This window comes from Myotis yumanensis, unplaced genomic scaffold, assembly GCF_028538775.1.
Source record: "Myotis yumanensis isolate MYYU_CA2020_CCGP unplaced genomic scaffold, mMyoYum1.0.hap1 SCAF_1, whole genome shotgun sequence".
Taxonomy (NCBI): Eukaryota; Metazoa; Chordata; class Mammalia; order Chiroptera; family Vespertilionidae; genus Myotis; species Myotis yumanensis.
This window is the reverse complement of record NW_027223752.1, coordinates 193,786,257-193,810,623: the sequence shown is the minus strand read 5'-3', so window position 1 is coordinate 193,810,623 and position 24,367 is coordinate 193,786,257. Positions and strand designations below refer to the sequence as shown.

The following is a 24,367-nucleotide window of genomic DNA, read 5'->3' as shown; positions in this document are numbered from 1 at the left end:
AATTTAACTTCCTTTGATTACCAGCAAAATTTAACATTTTCTTAGTTGTGTTTTCTCTCTGGAGAATTATTTATTTTAGTCCCTTTTCTCCTAGAATTTGCAATATTTCAAATTTTTTTTCGGTTATCTATTTGATTTGGTATTGTGCATACTTACCTTATGAACTTTTTTCTAACTCAATAGATTTCTTTCCCAGTAAAACACAGATAATTTTTTCCTAGTTAATAATTAGCAAACATTCTGCAATGTGATCAAGTAACAATCAAATATGACGTATGTGAGAAATAGGTTAAACAGGTTACTTTTTTACTAGTAGTGTCAAAGGCTAACATAAAAACTTGATTTTCCTCTATCACATTACTTTCCTTTGTGAATATTATTCCTAAAGAAATGAAACAGTTAAAACTTACGGGTTTTGTTATTTTCTTGTTCTTTTTGACTGAATGCCTAAGCTTGCCCACAAAGCCTCAAGACGTTGGTAAGAAATTTACTTGTATATAAGCCAAGGAATGACTAAGTTGGGGTAATTTCTAATTTTTTTAAATCTGTATTCTTTCAACTTAATTTTTATTTATTTGTTTATTTTCTCTCATTCCCCTGTTAATTTGTATATACTGATTGGAAATCCTGAACTATTCCAGATTTTGTATTTTGGTGGTCATACCCAATCTACAGACAGAAACCTAGTCTTATGTCAGTATAGAAAGTATTGCTGGGAGATATAATTTAGATTTGAAAATACTCATATTTCTCACAAATGTGTATAGTGTATAGTAACAGTGAACACTAGATTTGAGTTGGGATTTTTCTGGACTCTTCAGTTGTTCAACATATCTCCAGCCGGGTAGAAAAACCTTTGGGTATGCTGAACCCTGCTTCTTCCAACTATATATTTTCTAAATCTCCCCAAACCTGTACATCCCCCTGCTCACAAGCCTGGCCAAGGAAGTACCCTTTTGGAGGAAAGGGTGACTTTTATATTTCTTCTACCTAAAGGGGAAAATTTTGAACTTCATCTGATCAGAGGAGGTGTCTTATTGTAATTCCTCTGGCCTGAAAGGAGTAGCTTTTTGTAATTTGCACAAAGGGGCAGTAGGTGTTTTGATTGCCATATAATGCACATGACGGCCTGAAGAGGAGGACTGTGTCTTAGTTTGATAGCCCACAGTGCCTGCTAGTGAAACCCAGTCACAGGGCTTGAACAAGAGCGATCGTTCTCGAGTTTTCCTTCTCATTTGCCCCTTGTAACAACTTGTTCAAAAGTTCCACTGATTTCTGTCTCTGATATCTTTTGCACCTATGTTTTCCTTTGTATTTCCATTATCCTACTAAAATCCATGTCCTGTTGATTTCTCAGTAGAAGACTTTTTTGTTGTTGCTGTTGTTTTTTGTTTTGTTTTGGTTTTTGGTTAGTTTTTTTTTTGCATTTTTCTATCCACTCATTCACTCTTCTGTCCATCTATTTGACATAGTTCTTGTCACTTTCACTGTGCATGGTGTCAGGTGGGTACTGGAAATATTGGGGGGAGTGCTTTATAAAGTATATGATTATCTAACCAGTATGCCGTATATACATTTTAAATTGGATTATACATAGTCATGTTCATGAGTCACTTGTACTGTAAGAGTAGTTAGGAACCTGATGTCCAAGGGTGGGTCATCATTGATTGCCTCATAATGTATAACTCAATATTTTGTAAAAGTAAGAACTCAGTAAAAGTAGTCATTGTGAACAAATATAAATGTGCTTGGATTATGCTAATTGGGAGGGAATCAATGATCTAAGACTAGTCTAGAGATCACCTAAATAAGTATGTGTGGCCAGCACTGTAAACCCTACTGACCATCAGCATTTCATGGCAGCTCTTGTTTGGCTCTATTGTAATATTACATCACCTATCAGTTTACCTTCACATTACTTTTATAGTCTTACATGATAAATACTTAACATGAAAGTGGTGCTTGTATTTGGCATTTGTGACTGGGAAGCCATCAATGGCAAATGTAAAGTCTGGTCAGTTTGAGATTAATTCAAGTCAATTCAATTTAATGACTGTATCTTTAACACACAATCACTTGTGAATAAGATCCCATATTTGGTTCATATGACTTTTTCCTTCTTGTTAAATATACCAAAATATTTTCTATCATTAGTTCTCTATTTTGTACTTTGTGAATTTAAATGACCTATATAGTTATTGGTAAACTGTTAAAAATATCAGGATATTTAATAATTTTAATATCTTTGCTTTTCAGATGATTTTAATATTACCCAGAAATTTATAGAGGACAATGTTGGATATATGTGAGTTTCTCTAAAGTCTTTTTGATGATGATGGTATTTATCATAATCTAATCTGATATACTGCAAAACTGTTAATGCTTCTTAAAAGTAATTTAATTAAATAGAAACCATATAAAAAGTAAATATAGTACTAATCATAAAATTCAGATGAGGTAATTGAATTGTCAAGAAGTTGGACAATTTGTAACCTCACACTTTGATAATTTCCTGAGGTTGTCAACAAGTGGATGTTCCCATGATTTTGTTGGACATACATGGAAATTCTGCAGGTAATCATTGTGCACTCTGTGTGGACTGTTGCAGCACCATCATTACATTTGCTCAATATGTTCAGGAGGCATCCTTTGAGGAAGTAGAAATGTTGGCAAAAACCATGACGGAATACAGAGATCAATGCTTGGCCAACTCAAAACTCCCTCAGTGTTCAAAATTACCTGTAAGTAACTTCTTTCCATTTCATAAATAAATAAGATTACTTGTCAACACAGAGAATTTTTGGCTTGAAAATTTTAAAAGAAAGATACTATGTGCCCTCATTTTACTTTGCCTGGTACTTAGGCTAAGGTAGTTTCCTAGGAGAGATGCAATTCTATATTATGATGCACAGGAGGACTTGACCATGAGCTTGCAGTTCATGCTGTATATATAAAGTTGCAGGGCAGCCAGAAGCCTGGCAAAGCTCACAGAAGTATGGAGGTACCCTCCTTAGCTGCCTCTCTCAATATGGACTCTACTAACACACCCTCTTTTCCTGGCTTTTCCCGCATAGAATCACCATCTGTATATCTAAAAAAGTATTATTAAACACCTCTACTAAATACTTTATCAATACCTCACCACCTTGGGAGAGGAGGAAAAAGGCTGTTATGCAAGGGATATATAAGCAGCAAAGGAAAAATAAGAGGTTAGAGAGCCTCAGGATAGGATAGGAAAAGTATCCTGAAAGTTTGCCAAAGAGATGGTTGTCAAGGGTGTGGGTCAAGATCCTTAGCTGCTGATGTTGGGAAAATTGCAATATTTTCCTTAAAGGGTGATGCTCACTAATCATTGCATCATCTCAAAATGTTGAGAAACTATACACTGAATGGAAAGTGTCTTTTTCTTCTCTGTTGTCCAGAATGATGCTTTACAAGAAGCAATATGTGCTATGGAGGGAGTACCACAAAAGCACAACTTTTCACACTGCTGCAATAAGGGTGGCTTTGAAAGAAGACTCTGTTTCTTCTTTAATAAGAAAGCTGATGTAGGATTTCTACCTCCTCTCCCTACTCTGGATCCTGAAGTGAAATGCCAGGCTTATGAAAATAACAGTAAATCTTTTCTAAGCAAGTAAGTTTAATTTTAATAGAAAAATGATCTAATTGAAGAAATATTCTTAGGTTAAAGAACATAATATTCTATTTCAAAGGAATATAGTGGTGCTCGTTGAGTGATTAATTCATTCAGTGTTTATTGTGTGTCAGATTCTGTGTTCAGTGTTAAGAATATAAACATAAGCTATGAAACCTGCTTTCAAGATCCTTTCATTAATGATGTGTATTTTCTAATGTGATAGACCCTAGAACAGAAGTATGTGCATGGTGAAAAATTGCTAGTGGAGGAAATAATATTGCCATCCAAGGGAAGGTACAGCTTCTACTGAGAATAAAGATGAAATCAATAATTGTTTAGCAAAAATCTGTTTTCAGTAGTGCAGTAATTACAGAAATAGAGACTTTTTCTGTGTACTCATTGAAGCCTAAATCACAAGTCTGGTTGAACATAAGTGAATATGATCCCTGAATCTCAGATGGAGTGTGTCTAGGTAGCTGTTCTTTAAACATGGAAGGAAGAGATGCTGACCATCTGGCAGCATAGGGAGGAAGGGCAAAAGCTATATCTGTGTTCAGGATTATCACTGCAATCATCAATCTCATTTTAGAGTTGTCAGTTCAATGATAAGACCGTAAAATACTTTTATTTGAGACTGGATAACACTGCCTTATATTGAAGACTCATCTAATGAGAAATCTTTCTTTCTTGTACTTTCATTTTTCACAACTTGATCTTCTTGTCTTTTCCTATCTTTCCTTTCCCTTCTATTCTTCCCTCTCTATTGTTTACCATTCTTTCATTTCTTTCCTTTTCTTTTTTTCTTTTATAGCTACATCTATGAACTTTCCAGAAGGAATCCCTTTGTTTTCACTCCTACACTTCTAACAGTCATGGGTCGTATTGAGGAGATGACTAAAACATGTTGTGAAGAACAAGACAAAGCTAACTGCTTTCGAATAAAGGCAGGTATTCCATTTATTTCATAGATAAGGATAAGGAGTCACCCAACACAGATCTTTACTGAAAATTAAATTATAGCAAAAGAGTTGTTTACCATTTATAACCATTCTCTTCCTATTTTCACCAGTTTTCAACCCATTGACCACTTGCTCTGATCTAAAAGTTCTCATTTCCTGAGACCCTTGAAAGACAGTCACCCATTTCCAGGGTCTCTCTTCTGGCTTTGTCTTACTTGTAAATTGCAAGAAAGCCCTAGTGAATAACTATTCAGGGTAAAGTTTGACATTTTATCTCCATCGTTGGCAAGCTTTCTCTTAGCTAACCCTAAAATGGGTTCATCCCAGTAAAGGTGAAGAAGCTCATAGCACACAGCATGACTCACCTTCCCACCAAGTACAATTTAGTTATCAGAAAGACTGGCCTCACCTTTCTAATGTGTCACAAATGAACATTTCTTCTGATATGTAAATTTACTACAATAAAAAAATCTCATAGATTTTTAAAAAAATTTCTGAGCAAGCTTTGGAATAATTTGGTTGACACATAGTTACGAGATAAGAGAATAGTGGGATTTCGCTCTTGCTTCAATGGAACGTTCTCTTTCTTCTTCAGGCAGTACCTGTCATACAATACTTAAAAGCATTCTCTTCTTTTCAAAAAAATGTGTGTGGGGCATTTTTGAGATTTGGACCGACAGTCTTAAAATCTATGTGAGTGTTATTATATGTATCTTGTCTCTACTTGTACTTTTTTTGTCTGTGTTCCATTTTTGTTAAATCGTTGATGACTTTTTATTTATGCTCTCCCTAGTTCTTTAGTCTATGTGGATAATTCAGAACCAGGACATTATGTTGGGATGAACAAAGACTTGGGAGGTGTGGAGAGCCCAGAAAGAGAGAGGATTAGTTCTGAGATATTTTATGGTTAGTTGAGAATCTGAATTGGTCTGAGAGCTCCCAATTAGAAACTAAATCCTCCAAATGCTTTAATTTACACATAACTACCCATCTTTGACCTTAATGACTAGAAGACTACTTTATATAGATACATTTTATCTCAATTGCTTGCCCTAACCAATTAGTAATGGTGCTAGTGCAATGTTTTGAGAAAAATTCTGAAATTTCAAGTAGATCAGCAGGAGAGAGGTCTGTGATGGATTACCTATGCTGACCATGGGCTCACAACTGGAAGTGGTGGTTCTAACAAGATGAGCGTTGCTGCAACAATTATGGGACAGAGCACAACTCTCAGGTCATTTTATCCCCAGTCCTGATATAGGACTCAACTATAAGCCTAGGATTTTCAAAGTTATCATGCAGGTCATGCAATGTATAAACAGCTATTTGGTAAAGGCTTCTGTGAAAAAACAAGGCTACCAATACTTTTTTTGTACTGTATCATCAAATAACTCCCTCTTCTCTTACTTGCTGTTCAAGATGTTTTAGTGATTTATTAATTCTCTTTCCAGATACATTGCTATACTTAGTCAAAAATTCCCCAAGACTGAATTTGAGGAACTTATCCCCATTCTAGAAGATGTTTCTTCCAACTATGATGAATGTTGTGAAGGGGATGCTGTGCAGTGCATCCGTGGCAGGGTAACTATTCTCTAAAGCCAAGTAAAGATAGTGATTTTACAGTTATTTTTTATCCTGAAGTTGCACTAATGCGTGGCTACTTTATCATAATGAAATGAGAATGTTAATAGATTGTTAGATAAATACATAAAATAAACATAATAAAAAAGTAAAATGTTAAAAAATATTGCCCTAACTGGTTTGGCTCAGTGGCTAGAGCATCAGCCTGTGGACTGAAGGGTCCCAGGTTCAATTCTGGTCAGGAGCATGTACCTTGGTTGTGGGCACATCCCCAGTAGGGGGCATACAGGAGGCAGCTGATCAATGTTTCTCTCTCATCAATGTTTCTAACTCTCTATCCCTTTCCCTTCTTCTCTGTAAAAAATCAATAAAATGTATTTTTTTAAAAAATATGCCCACAAAACATTTTTTAAATACATGGGATTGTTCAGCAGATTATTCAGCAGATTCTATTTTATTTGGCTAAATGTGTTTTACATAAAACTTCATAAATATAGAACTTGTGAACATTCATTAACACCAGATTGAAGTATTCTTTAATATTGCACATTCTACCCTGACTAGATGATGCTGTTGGTTGGAGCATAGTCCTGTACACTAAAAGGTCGTGGGTTCAATTCCTGGTCAGGGCACATACCTAGGTTGTGGTTAGATCTGATCAATGTTTCTCACAGCAATGTTTCTCTCTCTCCTTAGCTACTTATTGTTATATTGTTTGTTTATGGGAATGTGGATTTTATAATAGTAAGTATAATGTACTGAATTAAGATATAATTGAAGATTTTTCTCTGAAGTTTGGAGCTGAGACAAAGGGATCTTAATATCTTCTTTGATGCCTTTATAGAGAAATAAGAGAACTTGAATTGTAGTTCATTCAAAATAGAAATGCATTTCAGATAATAAGTTATGTGTTGCCTAGAATGATAATGGCCTTAGGTGAGAGGTGCATATATCTGCAAAGACTGGCTCTCTGGTTCTATGTAGTTTATGGAAAACATGATTCCATCCCCCATTCCACTTCTCATCTCAACCCAGAGCTTCATCCCATTCTTCACCCTCAGTGAGCATGAAAGTCACAGAAAAAGATTCTAGGCAGGAGGAAGAGCTTGAGCAAAGTCCGAGAGATCTGGGATGGCCTTATGTGTTCATGGCACTCAATGGAGTTCATGTGAAGCTGCAACAGAGAGTAGAAACAATGTGTAGCCTCATTCTGGAAAGTCTGGAGAAGGAACTAGGGGCCAGATTAGCCTGTAAAAAATTGTCCAACTAATGCATAAATAAGATAACTTCATCGCTGTCTTATTTTCACAACTTTATGTGAAGATCAGAATTGGGATGAGGGACAGGGAGAGGGACTAGAGTAGGTTTTTTTATTTTGTAGATTATTTGATAATTTGAACAGCTTCAAATTAATAATACCCATCGGAAAATGACAACAATGAGTAGAATAGTTTCTTACGTTTCAGAAGTCTGCATCTGGTAGTTACTATAGTGGTTCATTTGTTTATCATTCTTTTTTTTACTTACCAAATGTTTATTGAGTTTCTACTCTGTGCTTGGCAATGTAGTTTCAGGACACAAGGAAGAAATCTAGGATTATAGATATTAAAGTAACATATCTTTGGTAGTTCTTATTGAAGCACAGGTAAACTCTTATGGGAAAGAAGCTACATATAGAATGTAAAATAACAATATATTGGAGAAGTAGGGATAAAGTATTTAAATGATTACTATTTAATAATAAATGTGAATTTATATAATAGAGTTTACTTTTCATAGTTATATCATCTAAAATCTTGAGTAAAAAAGCTTGTTTTAATTTGATACTTCGTGTGTATTAAATTAATACAAAATTTAAATAAATTATATCCATCAAAACGAAGCAATTTCAGATGCTATGCTCATGATTGGCTTTGCATTTCATTATGAAGGAAAACCCAGACCCAACACAGTTGGATAAATAAAGTCATTTCTCATTCTTACAGAGCAAGGTTATGAGTCATATTTGTTCAAAACAAGATTCTATCTCTAGCAAAATTAAAGAGTGCTGTGAAAAGAAAATACCAGAGCGTGGAGAGTGCATAATTCAGAGTAAAGATGACAAGCCAAAGGATTTATCTCTAAAAGAAGATAAATTTACTGAAAATAAAAACGTGTGTGAAGAACGAAATGCTGACGAAGATACCTTCATGGCTAAGTAACATAACTCTATATTGAAATTGATAAGGCAAACAGAAACTTATGATTTGACCTATTTTGGGTAATTTGGGTTGAAAGAATGGGCACCATTTAAATCATTGGGTAGTATATAATTTTAAAAAATCATGGTTACAGATTATGGTATTTTCATAATTTTAAGAAAATGCGACTATGTTTTTATAGTGATGGCTAACATTTATCGAGTACTTGATATGTGCCAGACAATGTGCTAAGTACTTTATATAGATTATCTATTTCAATTCTTATAAAGTCATGTAAAATAAATGATTCCCCCCATTTTTTTCAGATGAACAAACTGAGGTACAAAGAAGCTCAGTAACTTACCCAAAGTTCATAGCTAAAAAAAAATGACAGAGTAAGGATTTGACTCCAGGAGGTTGTAGGCTTAACTGTCATGGGATGCCACCCCAGCTGTTCAAGGCAAAACTAGTGGACTTGGAACCAAAGGGACAAGATATGAATCCTGATTGAGTCACTGGGACGAATTAACCTTTCTGTGCTTTAATTCACCATATATAAAATTTATGGAATAGTCATTCATTCATTGAAAGTTTATTGATAATGAAATGTAATTCAGGAGCTTTACTAGGTATACTATAGGGTTTCTATATCTCCAGTAAGCTTTCATCAATAGGGAGCAAAATGTGAGAAGAGACAGACATACAAATGAGTGCAAGAAATGTTCTTTTATTTCTTGCACCATATGCTAAATAATGTGAGGGCAGAGAAGAAGGAAGTGGTCAATGGTATTTGGGGCTTCTGGAAAAGCTTGATCAGAAGGAAGTTCTTGAGGAAACTTTGGTAATCCAGCGGGTAGAGCGTGGATTGAAGTATAAAACCACTCGGTGCATATGTGGCTATGAATAGGGTATCTGCAGAGAGAGACAGAGTAGTAAGAAGTGAAAGGGTTCAGGTCATGCAGGCATGCCAAGTAACGAGATGCCGCTGAAGGATTTTCATTAAAGAATAAGGAAGGACAATATCACTTTTGTGCTTTAAAAACTTCATCTGGAATGAACCCAAGTTTAGGGCTTAGGTGGTTGGGTAAGTAGTTTTCAGATTCAATGAGATGGAAAGTATGGGTGAAGAAGCAGTTTTTGTGGGTATGATAGTATTTTTGAATCTATGCACATTGACTGTGAGGTGCCTGTAGAAAAATTCACTGGAACTGTCAAGAGAAAATTTTGCATGACAACCTGGAGCTCTGGAAGGAGGCCTGGACTGAAAATACAGGCTATTGAATATTTACCAAATTTTAAGTGCTTCTCACCTATTGTCATATATATTTCAAAACAACCCTCTGAGGTTAAAATACTTTTATTATTCTCATTTTACAAGCAAAGAAACTGAAGCACAGACATTAAGTAACTTGCTTTAAAGTCACATAGCTAATATACAGGAGAGCCAGGATTCAGATGCAAGCAGTCTGACTCCAGACTCCTGTTGTTATAACCACTGTGATCTATTGCTTCTCACAAGTCATGGTGCTAAGTCAAATTAAAGTAAACCAAATGATAGATGTAATGCATTTCACTTGAGCCTGGCACAAGTGTTTACTAAATGCAAACAATTGTTATCATTATCCTGATTGTCTTAATCATCATCATCACTATTACTACACAGATAGTATTTGAAGTATAGGAAAAAATGATAGAGCAACAATGAGCATGTTAAGTCAGAAATAGATATTTAAGGTGCAGTCTTTCTGGGTGTGACTGTTTGACGCAAGACTTCAATGCCAAGCTAGGGTAAGATTCTAAGGGGGTTTTTTTTGCAACATTTTGGTGGTGTTTTTAGATGTAATTTTATTCTTGTGGAAAGGTCCATGACTTATGTCAGATATTAAAGGGAGCCCTTAGTTCTCTGAAGGATAAACACCTCTGCTTTAGGGGATGGGGATATATCCTACAAATGGGACTGAGAAGGCAGATAGAGAGGGAGAGAAGATGTCAGAAAAACCAAGATGAATCAAGACAGTCAAAGGCTGCAAAACAAAAGGGTTAAAAAATTGTTCCCTGGACTTCAAAAATTCTTGTGAGGTACTGCTCATACAAAACATGGAAGACCATTATTAATATTATTATTATTTAAATCATCACCTGAGGATATTTTTTTATTGAGTTTTAGAGAGAGTAAAAGAGAGAGGGAAAGACAGAGAGAAATATTGATGTGAGAGAAACACATCAATTGGTTGCCTCTTGCACACACCCTGACCAGGGCCCAAGGAGGAGCTGGCAACCTAGGTACATGTCCTTGACCAGAATCAAACCTGGACTCTTCGGTCCACAGGCTGATTCTTTATCCACTGAGCCAAACAGGTTAGGGCTGGAAGACCATTTTTAATATATTTTGAGTAGTTAATGTTTTCTTAAGAAAAAGATTGTAAATAGTACAGATGAAGTACTTAGAAAAGAGTTCTCTCTCTCTCTCTCTCTCTCTTTTTTTTTTTACAATTTTTAGGGTGTTTTTATTTCCAAAAGAGCATCTTCGTGATCTCTTCTTGTTTTTCTTCTGCTCTTTTTTTTATTGCTTAAAGTATTACAAAGAGTATTACATATGTCTAAGAGTTCTCTCTTGAGAAGAGTTTAAGAAGAGAGTATTATAGTTTTTAAAAAAAGAATGAAGTAGGCATCACATGGAAATTAGGTTCAAATTCTATACTTCCATTAATAGCAAGGTGCTTAACTGGTCAGGGACTTAGTTTCCTCAGCTATAAAATAGTACTTATCTTGAAGACTAAGTATATCTATAAATATATTTAGTTGATAATCTGAATGCATTTTCCAGCAGAATTAAACTCGATCTGTATTTTCTCAAGTATTGGTGGTATGATATACTATTTCTGATGCTTTTTTCATTGTTTAAAATTTATTATCTAAAGTTTTACATATGTCTCCTTTTTCCCCAGTTGACCTCCCACCCCCAGTCATTCCCACTCTGGGCAAGCCCCCATAGCCCTAGTGTCTGTGTCCATTGGTTATGCTAATATGCATGCATACAAGTCCTTTGGTTGCTCTCTAACCTCTCCCTTCCCCTACTATTTGTCTCTGGATCTATTCTTCTTCATCAAATTATGTTGATCATTATATCCAATGCATGAGTGAGATCATGTGATATTTATCTTTCTCTGACTGGCTTATTTCGCTTAGCATAATACTCTCCTGTTCCATCCATGTTGTTGCAAATGGCAAAAGTTCCTTCTTTTCTATAGCAGCATAGTATTCCATTGTGAAGATGCACCACAGTTTTTTAATCCACTCATCTGCTGGTGAGCATTTAGGTTGTTTCCAAATCTTAGCTATCGTAAATTGTGCTGCTATGAACATAAGGGATGCATATATCCTTTCTGATTGGTGTTTCTGGTTTCTTGAGATATAGTCCTAGAAGTGGGATTTCTGGGTCAAATGGGAGTTCCATTTTTAGTTTTTTGAGGAAACTCCATATGTCTTCCACAATGGCTGCACCAGTCTGCATTCCCACCAGCAGTACATGAGGGTTCCTCTCTCTCCACATCCTCGCCAGCACTTGTTGTTTGTTGATTTGTTGATGAAAGCCATTCTGACAGGTGTGAGGTGGTACCTCATTGTTGTTTTGATTTGCATCTCTCAGATGATTAGTGACTTTGAGCATGTTTTCATATGTCTCTTGGCCTTCTGTATGTCCTCTTTCGAAAAGTGTCTATTTAGATCTTTTGCCTATTGTTTGATTGGATTGTTTATCTTCCTTTAGTTAAGTTGTATGAGTTCTCTGTAAATTTTGGAGATTAAACCTTTATCGGAAATAGCATTGGCAAATATGTTCTCCCATGCAGTGGGCTTTTCTGTTCTTTTGTTGATGGTTTCCTTTGTTGTGCAGAAGCTTTTTATTTTGATGTAGTCCCATTTGTTTATTTTCTCCTTAGTCTCCCTTTCCCTAGGAACTATGTCTGTAAAGATATTGCTATGACATATGTCTGCTATTTTGCTGCCTATTGAGTCTTATAAGATTTTTATGGTTTCTTGTCTTATATTCAAGTCTTTTAGTCATTTTGAGTTTGTTTTTGTGGATGATGTAAGTTGGTGATCTAGTTTCATTTTTTTTTGCATGTATCTGACTAAATTTCCCAGCACAGTTAATTGACATCTTCAGAACATTTCACCCCAAAGCCATAGAATATACATTCTTCTCAACTGCATATTCTCAAGGATCATTTTCAAAGATAGACCACATATTGGGACATAGGCAAAGTCTCTTCAAATTCAAGAAGATAGAAATCATATCAAGCATCTTCTCAGATCACAATGGCATAAAACTAGAAATCAACTAAAATAAAAACAATAAAATATCCAACGTCTGGAGGCTAAATAGCATGCTGTTAAACAATGACTAGGTTACCAAAGAGATCAAAGAAGCAATAAAAAGCATCATGGCAACAAATGACAATGAAAACACAGTAATCCAAAATCTATGGGACACAGTAAAAGCAGTCTTGAGAGGGAAGTTCATGGCTCTACAGGCCTATCTCAAAAAAACACAAAACTATGGTAATAAATTATCTAACCTTACAACTCAAAGAGTTAGAAAGAGAGCAGCAAGAAAAGCTCAGCATAAGCTGAGGGAAGGAAATAATAAAGATCAGAGTGGAGATAAACGACGTGAGACCAAAAATACAATACATAGATCAACAAAATCAGGAGCTGGTTCTTTGAAAGGATAAACAAGATTGATGAACCTCTAGCCAGGCTCATCAAGAAGCAAAGAGAGAGGACCTAAATAAACAAAATCAGAAATGAAAGGGTGAAGTAACAACAATCTCACAGAAATACAAACGATTATGAAAAAATGCTATGAACAATTCTATCCCAACAAAATGGACAACCTAGATGAAATGGACATATTCTTAGAAAAATACAAGCTCCCAAAACTCAATCAAAAAGAATAAAAAAACCTGAATAGGCCAATAACTACTGAAGAAATTGACACAGCGATAAAAAATCTTCCAGCAAACAAAAGCCCTGGTCCAGATGGCTTTACAGAAGAGTTCTACCAAGCATTCAAAGCAGAACTAAAACCTATCCTCCTCAGACTATTCCAAAAAAATTCAAGAGGAAGGCACACTTCCAAGCTCTTTCTATGAAGCCAGCATTACACTAATCCCAAAACCAGATAAAGACTCCTTAAAAGAAGAGAACTACAGACCAATATCCTTGATGAACATAGATGCTAAAATCCTCAACAAAATTGTAGCAAATCAGATCCAGCATTACATTAGAAAGATCATACACCATGACCAAGTGGAATTTATTCCGGGGATGCAAGGATGGTAAAATATCCACAAATCAATAAATGTGATACATCACATAAACAACCTGAGAGACAAAAATCACATAATCATATCAATCGATGCAGAAAAAGCATTTGACAAAATCCAACAACCTTTCTTGATAAAAACTCTCAGCAAACTGGGAATAAAGGGATCATACCTCAACATAATAAAAGCCCTATATGACATACCTACAGCCAACATCATACTCAATGGGCAAAAAGTAAACTCATTTCCCCTAAGAATAGGAACAAGACAGGGATTCCCACTTTCACCACTCCTATTCTACATAGTACTGGAAGTGCTAGTCATAGTGATCAGACAAGAAGAAGGAATAAAAGGCATCCAAATTGGAAAAGAAAAAGTAAAACTGTCCTTATTCGCAGATGACATGTTACTGTTCATAGAAAACCCCAAAGACTCCATCAAAAAACTACTAGACCTAATAAATGAATTTGGCAATGTAGCAGGATGCAAAATCAACACCCAGAAATCTATGGCCTCTATACACCAATAATGAACTCACAGAAAGAGAAATGAAAAAAACCCCATTTACCATTGCAACATAAAAATTAATGTACCTAGAAATAAACTTAACTAAGGACGTAAAAGACCTGTACTCGGAAAACTATAGGACATTGAAAAAAAAAGATAGAGGAAGACATAAACAAATGGAAGAACATACCATGTTCATGGATTGATAGAATCAACATCATTAAAATGTCTAAACTACCCAAAGCAATCTACAGATTCAATGCAATCCCTATTAATTACCAATGACATATTTCAAAGATCTAGAACAAGCTCTCCAAAAATTCATCTGGAATTTAAAAAAGACCTCTAATAGCCACAGCAATCCTGAGAAAGAAAAACAAAGTTGGAGGGATCACAATACCGTATATCAAGTTATATTACCAAGCCACGGTTCTCAAAACTGCCTGATACTGGCACAAGAACAGACATATAGACCAATGGAACAGAACAGAGAACCCAAAAATCGACCCAAGCCATTATCCTCAATTAATATCTGATGCTTTATTAATTAATCTTAATAATTAATTCTAAATAACTCTAACAATTCCATCATCTAAGTAAAAGCATTGTTAGTTTAAATCATTATTTATAGAGAATTTAGGTAAAATAATCACCTGTAGTTACATTGCCCTCTTAAATCACTCCCTGACCAAACCATAGGAGGCACGGCATTTGAGAGCAGACTTAATATTCAATATGACTCAACTAAAAGATAGCAGGATTTGGTGTTTTTCTCATTCTCTAAGTTCTAATATACAAGATACTTTACCCGTCACAGGTTTCTTTATGAATACTCAAGGAGACATCAAGAACTGTCTACACCGGAGCTTTTAAGAATTGCTAGAGTGTACGATGACCTCCTGAGAGAGTGTTGCAACACAGAAAACCCTCCAGACTGTTACAGTACCATGGTAGGTTCCATTCCGTGGGCCCTGAGGAATAAACAAAACCCATAAATCAAAACAACACACACATAAAAATTTATATCAAAGTTTTAATTTAGTCTAGGGTAGTGGTTCTCAACCTGTGGGTTGCGACCCCTTTGGGGGTAGAACGACCCTGCACAGGGGTCGCCTAAGACCATCGGAAAACACATATATAATTACATATTGTTTTTGTGATTAATCACTATGCTTTAATTATGTTCAATTTGTAACAATGAAATTGGGGATCACCACAACATGAGGAACTGTATTAAAGGGTCGCGGCATTAGGAAGGTTGAGAATCACTGGTCTAGGGCAGTGATGGCGAACCTTTTGAGCTTGGCGTGTCAGCATTTTGAAAAACCCTAACTTAACTCTGGTGCCGTGTCACATATAGAAATTTTTTGATATTTGCAACCATAGTAAAACAAAGACTTATATTTTTGATATTTATTTTATATATTTAAATGCCATTTAACAAAGAAAAATTAACCAAAAAAATGAGTTCGCGTGTCACCTCTGACACGCGTATCATAGGTTCACCATCGCTGGTAGGGCGTAGAAAATGTGACTGACCAATCTGAGTCTACTTTGAATTCAGTGCAAGGTGACCACTAGGAAGACCAAAATCATCGGGTTATGTATAATGTGTTGAACTATTAATCCTGTGTGTTGATAAACAAACGTCCCATTAAACATTTTTCATTTGTATTTTTATTTATGTACTCTGTATCTTATTGTATCATATTGAATAGTTTTATGATTGTAAAAGTAATAAATGATTATTAAAGAGAATTCAAAAAGTACCAAAAATTATGAAGAAAAATATAAAAACTTTCTGATTCTGTCACCAAGAAATAGCTATAATTAACATTTTCTTTCATCTTTTGAATTAAATATTCTTCCACAGGGTGGGGCAAAAGTATAGTTTATAGTTGTGCATATGAAAAACAATACAATAATTAATAAATAATAAGACAAGAATAATCTGTGTTTTGTGCACTCTAACCTACTTTTACCCACCCTGTATATTAATGTGTTTCAAAATAACATTAGAATAATATTTCTGATGGAATTTTTGGATGTGTTTTTCACTTAGTGTCATAGAAAACTTTATGTCATTAAATGAAATTCAAAATGTACTTTAAACAGAGGTATATCATCATAATAATTTACTTAACTGCTTTTCTACTATGTTGGGCATTTTGGATGTTTAGTTATTAGGTTTTTTTAAATCTTATAAGCAATATCTCTGTAATCATTTTTATTAATATTTATTATTAATTATTTTCTTAAAATAGATTACCAGAAGAGAAATTATTAGGTTAAATATGTAGACATAAAACATTTAATACAAATGATTTAGTTACTCTAGAAAGTTTTTACCAACATATAGTCCTACAAGAATACTTAAAAATGCTCATTTTACTCTCACCTTCACCAATGTTGCACATGAAAATGAACTTTACTAGATTTATATATAAAAAATAGTGAATATATTTTAAGCAAACCTTTGATTTTTTAAATGAAATTAAGCTTTTCCTGTATAATTTTAGCTATAGTAATTATAAGTTTTCTATAAACAATTTGTTCATGTTTGTTACCCATTTTCCTATTGAAATTCATGTTTTTACTATCAATTCATATGTACTCTTTGTATTATAAAAATTATTTGAAATTTATGATTTATTTCTCATTCATTTGATATATGCTGCTTTTGGTTTATTTAAAAAATTTATTCCACTTGCCATAAAAGCCAGTTTATACTCATTTATATTTGAGCAATGAAGTAAGAAGAGGAGGTTTTTTTCTGATTCTTAAATGAATCATACTGCTATAATTTTTTATTTTATTTTACATGGAGACACAATTTGTCCCACAGCATCTACTCACTGGTGTGTAGTTTTCTCTCTGGTGTTGACTCAGCAAGTGTCTAATTTTGTGTCTCATGAGAGAGGGAGTTTATAAAGTATTTGAACTATTGGAGGTTCTAATTTCCAACATTAACTGATGAAAAAGAAGGCATAAAATAAAGGTAAATGGGATTCATTTACCTTTATTTATACAAATATTCTTTAGCAGTACTTATCATCTGGGTCATTCTGGGCAAGTCACTATTTCACAAGTCTAGTTTCTATTACGTAAAAACAGATTAACAGCTGTTCTGTCTTTTTCAAAGTGAGAATCAAATATAATCCTTCTCACCATGAGATATGAATTATGCTTTGTAAACTGGAAAGCTAAAAAAGTACAAAATGATGAAAAATTTGGACTTTCATATTTAAGCAAAATAAAATGTATCTATAATGATTGAATGAGATCCAAATTTTTACACACACATATAAAGAAAACTACCCTTGATTTAGTGAATAATGTAAGCTAATAATAGTTGGAAAATAGTATGTAAGTTTAAAAAGCTATTTGACAACTCGATGTGAAGTTTATGATTAAATTTTAGATAAAATATTCATAAACATAATCGTTCTCATTTTCAGGAAAACAAATTCAATGAGACAACTGAGAAAAGCCTCAAAATAGTACAACGGGAATGTGAACATTTCCAGAATTTGGGGAAAGATGACTTGAAATACCAGTAAGTTGTTTGCACAAGTCGGTTAACACTTGTGATCAGGGTAAAATAAAGAGAGCCACCAAGTGTCAAAATTTTAGTTCAGTTGTTCAGTTATGGTGAATTCATAAACTCTGGGAAAGAATAAAACCACAAAGTCAGGAAGTACATTGAGCTATCATGGTAAGCTCTTATCAGGAAGGAGGCTAGAAATTAAAGAAATACAGGATTCTGGAGAAACTGATTCTATAATGTTTTAGTTTTTGTTTGGGCTTGTCTTTCCTACTCTCAACCCAGAATTTCTGGATTCTTCCCTGTTTGGGGTGAGGGTGAGGTGAAGTCAACTTTAAGTGGTTACAATTTCCCAAGGAAAGGATGGTTTGCCGGGATTTAAGCCCATCTTACTAAGTTTGTAGAAATAATTATGATTTGCTTAAAGTTTTAATATTTATTTTCTAGTGCTCTGGTGAAAATTCATGGATAATATGCAGTTTATTCTGGGTTTTCTTAATTAATTACCATAGTAATCTAGTGTGTGTTGAAAACAAACATCTTCAAATCAAAACACTGTTTAAAAAATATGGGTTTTTTTTGGTTTGTGTTTGTTTATTTAAAGTATTACATGTCTCCTTTTTTCCCGATTAACCACCCCCCCGCCACACCCACCTCTGAGGGAAAGCCCCCACTGCCCCAGTGTCTGTGTCCATTGGTCATGCTAATATGCATGTATACTTTGGAAACAGCCTAAGTGCCCATCAGCAGATGAGTGGATTAAAAACTGTGGTATATCTACACAATGGAATACTACACTGCTGCAAAAAAGAAGGAACTTTTACCATTGGCAACAGCATGGATGGAACTGGAGAGCATTATGATAAGTGAAACAAGCCAGTCAGAGAAACATAAATATCACATGCTCTCACTCATATGTGGGATGTAATGATAAACATAAATTGATGAACAAAAATAGACCCAGAGACAAGGTGGCACTCAGCAGACCGTCCAACCAAAATATATTTTAACTATTTCTGCAATCTGGCTGTTCACTGGGAAGTCACTCAGCCCATTAGAGATCTTAGTTTCTTTCATTTCAGTTTATCCTTTTCCACGTGTACATATTAAATTCTCCCTTTACAATATTTATTACCAATGCAAGGGATTTCAAGCAGGATTTTACATACTAACCAAGGTATTTGCTGCCAAGGAGCTCCTCATCTCACAGGTAGAACAGGAAGGGCAAACCTGAGAGTTTCTGAGATGACCGTGAAATTAGAAGGAAGCCAAAATACAGAGGTCCAGAAGGCAGGGTGCAGGAAAACAGGGTGAAGAGACAGTTCTCTACCTTTTTATGAGAGGGCTGAGGTTCACATTGTCCTTACATTGATTGATTGTAGCCTAAAGTGTTGGGGTTTCAAGTAGTAAGACAAGAGAAAACGGATATCTGCTTTGTTCGGAACCAAACAGTCAAATGTTCTTTCAGTTACTTCATCAAATTCACAAAGATAGCCCCTCAGCTCTCCACTGACGAACTGACCTTTCTTGGCGAGGAAATGGTGACAGCTTTACTCACCTGCTGCACTCTGAGTGAAGAGTTTGCCTGCGTTGATAATTTGGTGAGCATGGCCCATGTATCTGACTATTCCTACCAAAACCAATACCTATAGACATAATGTCCTAAAAATGTAAACACACTTTGAGTGATGATGAAGCCAGTGTTTATTAACATATAGCTAATTTTCAAAATTTAAATGTATCTACAGAAATGAATTATTTTGTTTTGTCAATGTCTGTTTTCAAATTGATGACCATTTTGGTCCAGGCGCCGCTGAAAACGCACAACAATGGAACCACAAGCATCAAGAATCATTGCGTTTGGTATTTTGTACACCCTCAATTTGCCAACTGTTGCCATTTTTGTACCATAAACTTTACCTTTTATGTGTCCCCATAAAAATGTCTCTTTTTCAAAGCTTAGTCTGGCTTCACCCATTATTCCCAATCAGTTAAACCTGAAAAGGAGTGAAAATTAAGTGAGTTATCAGTTGTTATAATGTGTCTACATTTTTATACACACTTTGAATAATTATAAAGGCAGTATTTGCACTTCAACTGCATTTTCAAACTTCTAGTAGCATTTTAGGATTAATTTCCTTTGTTCAAAGCTTGGTCTGGCTGAAAAGAAACAAACAGGTATTGAACCATCAGCTATTAAAGTGCGTATACATGTTTTTGGGACACCCTGTATATGTCCTCATTGCTTTATAGCACTTATGTGCTTTCCTCTCTTCATTGTTTTCAACATTGTTAAGGAAGGAATGTCAAGTTTTCTTTTTGACTCACTGAATCAAAATCATAAGAAGAAAAAGAGAATGTCTTAAATATTTTCTTGGAATTCTCCAAATCATCTTTCTTACCTCATATTTATATAGAAGTAATTTGTTAGGAAAAATGTTTTAGGAATCACAATAATGTTTCAGAATACAGGAAACCTTATAATTTTAAGTAATGTTACAAATTCCCCCACCAGGTCAGTCAGGGAATTGCTGTTTCCCTGCCCCTTCCAAAGCCCCACTGCATGTTGGGTGTATTTTAGGGCTGGTGTGAACAGTACCCTGGGACACAATCCAGGAGAGATATAATTCTAAGGGCCATAGTGTGTGGCTGCCACTTTCAGTTAGCTGTTTGCAGCTAACAATCACAAATTTGCATATGTGATAACAAGTAATCAGTCTCTAGGCATTTAAATTGCTATGGCTTGAAATGTTGTTATATGTAATGCCCCTTAGGACCCCAGCTCCTACTTTTCTTTGTACATAATGTCATGTTATGAGTGCATGGGTTTTTTTGATTAAGTTAAGAGTGAACTTATAACAGTCTAATGATTCACGTAACCATGTTTCAAATTTTAAAGTCCTATCTGAGTTCCAACTTTCATTGGTACAGGTGGATTTAGTTATTGGAGAAATATGTGGAGTAAATGGGAATCGAACCATCAACCCCGCCGTGGACCACTGTTGTAAAACCAACTTTGCCTTCAGAAGGCACTGCTTTGAGGCCCTGGAAGCCGATAAAACATATGTGCCTCCATCTGCCTCTCAAGGTTTATTCACATTTCACACAGACTTGTGTCATGCACATAATGAGGAGCTCCAGAGAAAGAAAGACAGGTACTACCATTCTCTTCCACTCATCTTCTTCTGCAGCCGGAAGACATACCATGTGTTAATGAGAAGGTTTATTGTAATGGATATGCAATTTTGGTATTACAGTCCTTTTCCTTCCATCAAATTGCCCTGTCTCTCTAACTCAGAAAAACACCAGAGCATATTGATTGCATTGTTTAACGTTGAAACCTAGCTAGCCTTTTCCTTTGCTGTGGACATGGAATGTCCAGCAGACTGTGCATTGGGAAAGTGAATTAGGATACCCAGCAGAAAGGCTTATTCTATATAATAAAAGGCTAATATGCAAATTGGCCGAACGTCAGAACAACCGGTCCCTATGATGCACACTGACCACCAGGGGGCAAATGCTCAACGCAGGAGCTTCCCCCTGGTGGTCAGTGCGCTCACACAGGGGGAGCACTGCTCAGCCAGAAGCTGGGCTCATGGCTGGCAAGCGCAGCGGTGGTGGTGGGAGCCTCTCCCGCCTCTGCAACAGTGCTAAGGACCCCTTGGGAGATGTCCAACTGCTGGCCATGCTGAGAGACCCCTGCTTCCCCAGTGCACAGATGTCATGCACCAGGCCTCTAGTAGGATTATAACTAATCAAATTTTCTTGAGAGAATGCCCTGAGAACTCACTTAGTGTTTGAAAAAAGGAGAGGCCTGAAAGTGATAAGAATCTTACTTTATTTTCTTAGGCAATACTATAAATGCCAAGAAATAAGACCTAGTTTTTAGATTTAGGCAATGTCTATATCAAGTGGAGTGAAAATAAATTTTCTAGGAAGATCAAATGTAGTCACATATTCTATAATACTGTGATAATGAAGACATAATATATGTTCACATTTTTTACACTATCTTGTCTATAACCCTATAAAGTTACATAACCCTATAAAGATTGTTACCATGGAAATCCATCCCATAAGTTTAACAGAAAAATTTTAGGAGAACCTTTCAAAAGTGGGAATATTTTAACTTTTTATACTCACTCAAATTGAGACGCCTCCCTTCCCAAGATATATGATACCATAACAAGCATTTTGGAGAAGAGGAACTTAAGAAATAAATTTTTAATTAATTCTATTTGACATCTTTGGGTCACAGGTTTCTTGTGAATTTAGTGAAGCTAAAGCCTGAACTTACAGATGAGGAGCTACGGTCATCGCTTACAGGGTTCACTAACCTAGTGGACAAGTGCTGCAAAGCAGAGGGGCCCGAAGCCTGCTTCAATGAAGAGGTAGTTACATTTATTTTCCACTGAAATTCTACGGTGTTCCTACTCAAATAAAATGCAACGGAACTCCCCATAGGATTCTGACTCATCCCACAATGTCTCAGAAGCTGATATTTGAGGGCATAGCTGCTACACAGCTACTATGCAGCCTGCAGGGTTTTGGCAGTGTCTCTTTGGTGACAACACAGTGTAAGAAAAGATGTCAGGAAAACCTGGGTTCAGATGCCACCAGTCTTAAACTGAACTTCAGTTCATCACCTGTAATAAGGATGGTTGGCAATCATTGTCCCTGAATTATGCCATTGGCCCTTTTCTGTGTTGAATCACCCCTTATCTTAATAAAAAAAATAGTCAAACTGACTTGGGAAGGAAATTAATCAGCTTCACAGGCAAATGAGAAGGGCATTAGTATGTGAAGTCTTTCAGAGCAAGGCTGTCTCACCTTCCTGACCTTGTCCCAATATCCCTAGGTGGAGAATAGACGTGTGTGAAGTGAGGAAGTGGGAGGTCAGGGTAGCGGGGAAGAGGCAAGAGAGGACATGTGTCCTGCTTCTTCTCACTCCAGTGACCAGAGTCTGATGGACTCACTGTGGTGTCCAGGCACCCAAGTATCTGTGAATGCAGCCCCGGTGATGGCTCCTTGGAAGGACCTCTTCACCGTCTCCAACATTGTTTCTCACCGTTTCTTTCCTAGAGACACCCACTGTACTCCAGACTGCCTCAGAATTCACATGCACACACAGACTTTGTGCACAGTCGGTACTTGTGCACACACACAGGCACACACACTCACCCACAGCTTTCATTCCGGTTGAGAGCCCTCTGTGTTTTCATTGAGGGCTTAGTCTGTGAAAAATTTATTTTGGAACAAATATTAGTTTTTAAAAAATTATGCTTAACATAATTAGAGGCATGAATCAATATCTAGCATCTAACTGAGTGTGTATCTGAGGCCACGTAAAGGGAGGGATAAATTCACTGGAAGTTCATAAAAGGTTTGGGGTGTCTGGACTCAAATTCATGTGAAGAGTGTTCACTGTCTCCTTGTACAATATATGAATAGTTTAATTTTTATTTCCTATATTCAAGGCAGCATATGTCTCTAAATTTAAATAATGTCTTGGCCTAACCGGTTTGGCTCAGTGGATAGAGCGTTGGCCTGTGGACTCAAGGGTCCCAGGTTCAATTCCGGTCAAGGCATGTACCTTGGTTGTGGGCACATCCCCAGTAGGGAGTGTGCAGGAGGCAGCTGATCAATGTTTCTAACTCTCTATCCCTCTCCCTTCCTCTCTGTAAAAAATCAATAAGATATATTTAAAAATAATAATAATGTCTTAAATTTTAATTAATTAACTAATTAATTAATTAATTTATTTATTTCTGTTTCCCCCTCTTAGGGTCCAAAATTGGCAGCCAAAAACCAGGCTTCTTGAGAAACATAAGAAGGTACAAAGGTAACATTTCCATCAAATGCCAAATTATTTGCAGATTCTCTGGTTGTCCTGGATTCCCCCCTCTTGAGCTGCCATGTCTATTTCTGGTTTATCCCTGCCTTGTACTAACAGACCCCGATATTGGTCCTGGGATGTTTCTCTGGGCGTCTACCACTCCTAATGGGCTGGCATTGCTGTCTTGGAGCCGGCACTTCTTATGGTCCAAACAGTTTTCTAAATAACCCCAAGGCACCCATTCCTCAGCTCTCTGGACCAGAAAGGGGAGGCCATCGGATGTCTGGATGTTGACAGAGAGAGGAGGAGTTGGGATGGCAGACAGGCCTCAGCCAACCTGTTCCAAGAGTCTTACTGCAGCATTTACATAAACAAAAAGCAATGCTTGTGATTTCAAAAATGTATATATAGGTGTGCTTTCTTCTGCACTTTAGGTAAGATTCATATACAAATTTTAGGAACAAAATGTTGCATAGATATAGCAATGATGTTCAATGCCCAGGAAGAGAGACCTGGTCACCATAGGGAGTAGGTTTGTATCTACAAGAGGCAGAACAGAGTTACCATTAGCTATTTTTTATATATATGACTTTCCATCACCCAAGCTATAATATTTCATATTCTTTTGCTGCATAAGATACTATTTTTTCTTCCCAGGTTGTGGAGAAAAGAGAGGAAGACCAATTTACCCACTTCCAGCTGTCTCGGAATTTCATTTTCTGAGAAGAATACAGTAAAAAGAACGTTTTCCTAAAATGTTATTTTAACACAAAATATAGAGCTATTTCTCAAA

The 24,367-nt window shown here is 35.9% G+C and overlaps 1 protein-coding gene across 3 annotated transcripts; it reads left to right on the top strand.

The window, feature by feature from the left end:
• Positions 1-357: 357 nt before the first annotated feature.
• AFM (afamin) lies at positions 358-24,367 on the top strand. 3 transcript variants are annotated; one of them, XM_070409779.1, is made up of 15 exons: positions 358-478; positions 2,257-2,305; positions 2,609-2,741; positions 3,423-3,634; positions 4,449-4,585; positions 5,196-5,289; positions 6,048-6,177; positions 8,163-8,374; positions 15,012-15,144; positions 17,653-17,750; positions 19,207-19,339; positions 20,670-20,893; positions 21,997-22,129; positions 23,524-23,572; positions 24,232-24,367. In XM_070409779.1, the coding sequence occupies exons 1-14, from the start codon at positions 391-393 to the stop codon at positions 23,557-23,559; spliced, it is 1,812 nt and encodes a 603-aa protein (XP_070265880.1). In that variant the 5' UTR covers positions 358-390; the 3' UTR covers positions 23,560-23,572; positions 24,232-24,367. The 3 variants fall into 3 exon arrangements, with proteins under 3 accessions (XP_070265880.1, XP_070265871.1, XP_070265890.1); XM_070409770.1 differs by having other exon boundaries at positions 23,524-23,580; XM_070409789.1 differs by lacking the exons at positions 4,449-4,585; positions 5,196-5,289 and having other exon boundaries at positions 23,524-23,580.

Bases quoted from the DNA above. Each gene is read 5' to 3' on its own strand.
- AFM (XM_070409779.1), top strand. From the start codon at position 391: ATGAAACAGTTAAAACTTACGGGTTTTGTTATTTTCTTGTTCTTTTTG. The intron at 19,340-20,669 runs GTGAGCATGGCC...TCATTGGTACAG, and splicing joins TTGCCTGCGTTGATAATTTG to GTGGATTTAGTTATTGGAGA. The intron at 20,894-21,996 runs GTACTACCATTC...TTTGGGTCACAG, and splicing joins CTCCAGAGAAAGAAAGACAG to GTTTCTTGTGAATTTAGTGA.